Raw genomic sequence first — 7461 nt, 5'->3', positions numbered from 1 at the left:
GAGATACTACTTTCTCCTGGTATTGAGTTGTTGCTGCCTTCCTCCATTCCTTGGATACATTTTACATCTCGTTCGATGCCTCCTCAACCCACTTGTTCCATGCGAGTGAGAATACCACGCATACTCATTCTTCGAATGATTCCATACAGCTTTTAAATCTTCACTGGTTTTTTCAACCACAGTGAAATCCTTCCACACGTCTGACCTTTGCTTGTTCTCCATGTCTTCCAAATCGATTTCAGCCTCGTCCAACTCAACTTCTTCCAAATCATCATCAAAATCCGGTATCTCCTCTTCAATCTTCTTCTTCTTCTTCTGCGACTGACTAGAGGACCCATTGCTTTTTCGCGCCTCACCAGACAAGCCCTGAGTTGATGCCTTTCTTCTTCCTCCCCTAATCACGACTTTCAACAGAACCTTCGTCTGACTAGAAGCCCTTGCGGACGAGCCACTACCACCATCCAGAGTGGATTGTAACATGGGCTTCCGTGTGGCTGTTCCATTAGTTGTTTGTCTGCGAGGCTTTCTCCATCGGGTTGGGGGTGTGATTTCAACATCAGATTCTTCTTCTGAATCGACAAGACTGATGAGCTTTCTTTTCCTTGCTTGCTTCTTTCCATCACTAGCACCATCGGCTCTCAGATCACCAATCTCATCTTCTGCAGCAAGTCTTGCCATGAGTTGTTGAGTCCCCAAGTCACAGGTAGCTGGTGCTGAGTAGTCAGTATTCAAAGTGAACTGCTCTTCTGAGTCGTCTCTGGATCCCATAGTCTCTCACGTTTCTGTTGTTGCTTTTTTTTTCCGATAATTGTAAACTAACTTACGGCTCGTGGCCTAAGATACGTGACTAAGTGGAGGTAGGGTTTTTTAAATTTGTTAATATTTTTAATTAAATTTTGTAAAATTAGCTACTTAAAAATTAAAAATTTTAAACGTGCTTGAGGACAAGCATCATTAACATTCTCAAACAACAAGCATCAAGCATCAAGCATCTAACAACAGATCAAGGCAAGACAACAAGCTCGAGACAACATATCAACTTCTAAGAAAGACAGCGAGACAATGAGTTCTAAGCAAGACAAGCAAGGCAATGAGTTCTCATATCTATACAGCGAGTTCTCCTATCAACACAGGGAGTTCTAAGCAAGACATCGAGTCAGCGACTAACCTGTCGTACTGAAGCCTCCTTGTTCACCATCGGAAGAAAGGCTGGTAACATGAAGTCCTGACATCTCCTTATTCACCATCATCTCGAGAGAAAACATATTCATATACAAAAAAGAAACAAAAAAAAACATATCAGAGAGTCAGAAACAATATAAAAAGACTTATCAGTAAGACACATGCTTAGCTCATGACAAGACATACTCAACACAAGACACTTCAAGAGAAGACAGTAACACACAATCACTCTTCAATTAACAACTTAAGGCTGATGATATATAAAGTATATGTTTCGTTAAACTCGCATCAAATAACACACAATCACTCCTCGACAAAACAGAACATGAACTAAACATCAACTAAATTCGACTCAAACCGAGACTAAGCTAAGAACAATCACACTCACATCAAGAACCGAGACTAAGCTAAGCAGAAATTGTAATAAAAATATATGAGATTAAGTCTAGAGTTCATGAGATGAAGAAATTATATATATATCTTTTGGCTGGAAAGATCATCAAAAGTAGTTGCATCTGCAGCTCCCATCGAAAGTAGTGCATCCGCAGCTCCCATCTGACTAACAATGACATCAATCTACAACCAAAAATTAACAAAGAAACAATCAGTTTTGAAAGCTTGAACATTAGCAAACAGAGTAGATTCAAGATGCTTACCAAGTAGAGGAGGCAACCGAAACGTGATTCATTAGAGCTCCGGTGGTGGCTCGATGCAGAGGAGTAGCTCCGGTGGTGGCTCGGTGAAGAAGAGAAGCTCCGGTGGTGGCTCAGTGAAGAAGAGAAGCTACGGTGGTGGCTCGATGCAGAGGAGTAGCTCCGGTGGTGGCTGGGTGAAGAAGAGAAGCTCCGGTGGTGGCTCAGTGAATAAGAGAAGCTACGGCATGCGGTGGTAGCTCGATGAAGAAGAGAAATTACGGCATGCAGATCGATGAAGAAGACAAGCTCCAGCATGCAGTGGTAGATCGATGAAGAAGAGAAGCTCCGGTGGTGGCTCGAGGAAGATGAGCAGCTCCGGTAGTGGCTCGATAAAGAAGAGAAGCTCCGGTGGTGGCTCGGTGAAGAAGAGAAGACCCGAACACGATGTGGTCACCACAAGCACTGTCGCCTGTCAGACATCGAACGGCCATCGACAGAGCCCCATTTCTTCGGAACTCCATCGGACCATCGCCTTTCACTCTCTCTTTCTTTTTGTTTCAGGTGATGCGGTGAAGAAAGCACACGAAGCGTCTAGATGCAGGTGATTTGGGCTTCCCGCGGATGGTGTGGGCCGTCCCACACCTAACACGGTACCGCTTGAGCTCTGGCCCGCAAAGCCCGCTTTTTTGCAGGTCATGAAATCCCTGGCCCAAACCCGCCCCCACCAAACCCTAATGGGCCGGACCCGCGGTCCAATACCAACTTTGCCATCCCTAGTAATAACTCAATTTTATCGGCGCAAAAAAAAAAAAAAAAAAGATAACCGGGGATGCCGTGGGTCGGGTTTAGATTCTGTTAATAAACAAATCCAAACCAAGTAAAATTCAAGTTTTGTAAATCATAACAAAATATTCAATTTAAACCGAACTAAACTGGAACTGAATGCTCTTCCTAAAAGAAAGGTAACAGAACTGGGTCCCCAAACAAAGGTGACACTATTATCCTCAAACTGATCTGTTATTTATTAACAAAGGCCTAAAAACTCTCTATCTCTCTACCTGTAAAGCAGCACAACAACAACAACAATAAGCAGCGGCACAACAGACAAAACAAAGAAGAAGAAGTAACACAAACTCTCCTCTGTCTTCTCCTTAAGCAATATTCTTCCCTCCTCCTAAAGGCAACCGCCATTGTCTATGCCAATACACAGAAACTCTAGACCACATCGGAAACCCGAAAGTAAACTCAAGAGGCCTATCAGCCGGACCCCCAACTATCAACGGCAACCACAAATACCTCGAGTCTCTCAAATCCGCAGGGTTCCACCTATCCGCCATAAATATAAACGCGCCAGGCACACCAGGTAACGGTATCACATACGTGCTCTGCGAGAAAAACGTCGTCAGCCTAAACACCTTGTTCCCACCAACGCACGGGTTCCCCAACGTCTCCCACGGTCCCATTATCGACTCGGCTGCATGAGCCAACGCTTCGTTTGGTGCCCACCCCGTGCAACCAGACGTTATCATGTAGTAAGTGTTCTGGTGTTTGAAGATAGTTGGGGCTTCTCTGTGTTGTCCCACCATGATCCTCTTCATAACCGGTTTAACATCGAGGTAATCCTCGGTTAAAGGACCGATGTGTAGCACGCTGTTGTCCTCTGATGAGTATATCAAGTAGGCAATGTCATCATCGTCTTTGAATATGGTCATGTCTCTGCTGTCGAACCCGTGTGGGGATTTGCTGTATAAGTAATCGAATGGACCTGTTGGGGTGTCGCTAATGGCTACACCAACGGAAGCTTTAGTGTAGTTTGCATCGTCTATATGCATCCACATCACGTACTTCCCTGTTTCCGAGTTGTAGATCACTTTGGGACGCTCGAGGACGTTCGATTTGTGTAAGTCATGTGTCTCGTCTGTCTCTTCGGCTGCTAATACAACACCTTCGTTCTTCCATGTCCATAAGTCTTGAGACGAGTAGCATCCTACACCTATTATATCAACCTGAAAACAAGTACAAGAAACTGTTACTTTTATTACATTCCAATGTTCTAAAAATCGGTGGTCTACTCGCTCGGATACGAGCGAAACAATTTTTTCAAATCGATTTTTTTTAAAATTCAATGTTCCAGAAATTGGTTTAGTTGGCAAACTGGATATGTATGAAACAATATTTTCAAACCGATTTTTTTTTAAGAAATTGGAATTTTTAAAAAATCGATCTAAGTGTTCAAAAAATCAGTCTAGACGTCTAAACAATCATGTATGTATAAAACGCTTAACCACCCCCTCGAGATTTCGTGAACATTGTTACATTCTAACTTTAAAGTTTCAAGAGTGAGACAGTAGTAACAACTTACTCGAGCTGGTCCGTTCTTGTAAGAGAGATAAGTTGGTCCATCTTTATATTCACCATACCAATAGTAACTCTTGGAGATTTCATCATACAAAATGCCACCACCGTGTGCTTGAATCGGATTCCCTTCCGTGTCCAGCCAAATCTTCCCAGGGAAGAAGTAGTTCAACGTGTCATTACCATCTTTGCTCGGACCAAAAGCGGATTTCATGTCTGGAAAGAAAAGATGTCGGATCTGTGAGTTTTCGTCGAGAAACTCTTCGACTAAAGTGGTGGGTCTTTTGGGTTTTCGTTTGATGGCTCGTGCAGAACGCTTTCTAGGAGGGGGCATGTGAATGTTCTCTTCTTCCACTCGTTCTAGCTCACGGACAATGGGATGGTGGGTTAGTAACCGAGAAGATACTTCAAGATCTACGCTATAGTTTCTGCTGTACAGCATGATGAGATGAATCATGAAAACACATCCCGCAAGTGTTGATACTAGAGAAAACGGTGAACAACGCAGTAAGGCTGGTTTCTTGTTGTGTTTGCTCTTTGCCATCTTCTTCCAAGATGTATCAACACTGTTCATAACCTATTCAGATTCAATACACCCAAAACGAAAATAATAATTTAAGCATCTAATTAAGTAAAAAAATGTCCTTTTTACATTTATTGGCAACATCAAAATGTTTTCTTTTTAAGTTCAAAAAGAAAATGGTCTTATGACAAATGAAGAAACTGTTCTAATTCAAGCTAATTCCTCTTTTGGGAGATGATATATTTTCTGAAAGTGTCATGTGGGGTTTCCATGTATAGGGTCAAATTCATCAAATTATAATTCGCTGCAGATAATCAAGCCCGGTTTAAGAGAATCAAACCGGTGTGAGGAGTTGCATTAGTGCAATGTTCGTCAATGATTAGCAAAATTAAGCAGTTTCCGACACCAGATCCAAACATAAAGAAGCTAGACCCTTAAAGACAGGTAATTGCCAGTAGAAGATAACAAGAAGTTGTATAAACACACGGACAATTAGGAGACAAAGGGATCTTACCTGAAAGACAAGCCGGAGCCAAATTTTCCGATCGGGATGTCCTTAATGGCGCAATCAAACACCAAAATTTCGGTTTACATGTGGTTCAGATTCACCGGAGAAGGACGAAGCTGGAAGGTAACAACAGAGCTAAATTACAGCAACCCTCAGGATTAGTTTTGGGGAAATGAAAGGAATGGGTGGGTGAGGTTTGGTTAATAAGGATCTGTCACGGGGACAAAGAGAGGTCTTTGATTATGATTCAGACGTGCGACCAAAAGAACGAGACCGATAGTTCCTTCTTTTACTCGTCTGATGAGTTTCTGGTGTTTTTCTTTTTCTTGGGATCTTGTTCGGTCTGGTTATTTAACTAATTTATTTTTTCATTTTAATTAAATGTAATGATTGTCTTGTTAATGTATTTCTCCATCAGTGTAGGATCCATTAATGTGAATTACATAACCAATTAGTATTTTGCAATTCCAGCTTTAGTTATAGGCTACAAAATATCTATGTTTATTTACATCTTAGCTAAATTTGTTTATATTATTTCGTAAAACTGATCATTGTTGATCTTTACATCTAGACAAATCAACCAGATGATTGTCCAAGTTACCAAACAAACTCTATCCTTTACCACGCGTGATTCGATTCAGTTCTAAAGTAATGTTTTCTGAATGTAAAATTTTCTAATCAATAATTAGATAATTATTCATGCAATAAAGAAATGTTAAACCTAACGGCTTTAGTGGTTGACCAATTCGCTGTTCACCCTTTTCTTATCAGTTATCACTAGCTGCTCATTTATTATGTATACAGCTAATGAAGCCAAAACTTTTATCATTTACATATTTAACGAATGTCTTTCGAGATTTAAGTTCACTTATCCGACTCAACATAATGGTTTTCGTTTGTTCTTTCAGCATTAGTGAATGTAGTTATGGGGTAGAATCACCAGTGCATGTAGTCAATAACTTACCTACTTTAATTAAAATTCTGAAATCAAATTAAAAATAATAAATGCAGGTAGTACATAAATATATGAAATGAATAATACATACTTTCCTAAATTTGGTAGATAATAAGGATTAACTAGGTGTTTTGCTCGCTTTCTCCGCATACATGGACATAATTATTTTACACATGTTAATAATACTCAAAACCATTGTTTATATGATCAAAAACAGTAATACAAACTTTGTAAAAGATAAAGAATTTTAAACTATAGATATTAAAAATGTTATTATAACAGCTATATATCATATTATGTAATTAACAATATAACTTTGACATAGAGACCAATGTATTAAAACATTTTGGGCTATTCGATTTGATGGGCTGTCCGAGTGGCAATGAAATAGATAACAGTGTTGAGTTTATGCAAGAATATAACAAATTAAGAAACTGAGTTATAAATGCCTATTTTGTTTACAAATCTAATTGTGGCTTTTTTAAACTGAAGCCCATGTTCTTTGTTTTTTTTTTCAACAATTGATTAGGTTAAACAACAAACTCATCTTCAATTCCAAATCATTCTCGGTAAAATAGAACACGTAATCATAGTTACATTTCACAGCATATAACTCACGTTTGGGTCGATGAGAACCATCTCAATGGTAAGACCACCAGACGCTAAGTATTTCTTTCTTAGTTGAATGATATTGGCCTTGATCTTCCACATAGACTTGAGGGGTTTCAACTCCGAAACGGGGCTAAAAGATGCGATTGAACGTGTTCTAAAGAAAGATATGTGGACTACTCATGATTGTGTTGGTTATGTGATGACCTTCTAGAGGACCAAAACGACTTTCTTATATAGTAAGTTTTTTTTTGTATCTTTTTGCAAATCATAATGATCTTATGCGTTATACCAGATTCCCATAAACAATACTCCACACATTTAACTCTGAAACCTAAATAAAATTTAAGAATTTTCTTATATTCATAAGACTTATTATTGGGAAGTCATGATCTCAGGAACATACTCCCTAGTTAATATATTACTAACAATGTGCGACAATATATTCTTTAATTGAAAACAAAGCTATGGCTAAATTATGTTTAGAACTTATGTTTCATACATTAGAAATAATGTTACATACAATTTTGATATAATTCAAAAATGTATTTAACAAAATTTGGTTTGTCTATATGAATAGTAATGGTTTCTCAGATGAGATGCATTGTAGAGATAAATAATGGTCAAATTTGGTTTCTCTATAGATATAAAACCATAAGATATACCCTAATAATCAACACTTTCTAAAGCCATA

The 7461-nt window shown here is 39.1% G+C and overlaps 1 protein-coding gene across 2 annotated transcripts; it reads right to left on the bottom strand.

Annotated features, from left to right (window-relative positions):
- Positions 1 to 2745: 2745 nt before the first annotated feature.
- On the bottom strand, positions 2746 to 5544 carry BNAC08G21450D. Of its 2 annotated transcripts, none has more exons than XM_013893113.3 (3): positions 5210 to 5544; positions 4180 to 4749; positions 2746 to 3823 (listed from the first exon to the last, which is right to left on the bottom strand). In XM_013893113.3, the coding sequence occupies exons 2-3, from the start codon at positions 4744 to 4746 to the stop codon at positions 2969 to 2971; spliced, it is 1422 nt and encodes a 473-aa protein (XP_013748567.1). In that variant the 5' UTR covers positions 4747 to 4749; positions 5210 to 5544; the 3' UTR covers positions 2746 to 2968. The 2 variants fall into 2 exon arrangements, with proteins under 2 accessions (XP_013748567.1, XP_013748568.1); XM_013893114.3 differs by having other exon boundaries at positions 4180 to 4738.
- Positions 5545 to 7461: the final 1917 nt, after the last annotated feature.

Source organism: Brassica napus, chromosome C8, assembly GCF_020379485.1.
Source record: "Brassica napus cultivar Da-Ae chromosome C8, Da-Ae, whole genome shotgun sequence".
NCBI classification, from domain to species: domain Eukaryota; kingdom Viridiplantae; phylum Streptophyta; class Magnoliopsida; order Brassicales; family Brassicaceae; genus Brassica; species Brassica napus.
This window is presented reverse-complemented; position numbering and strand designations above follow the sequence as displayed.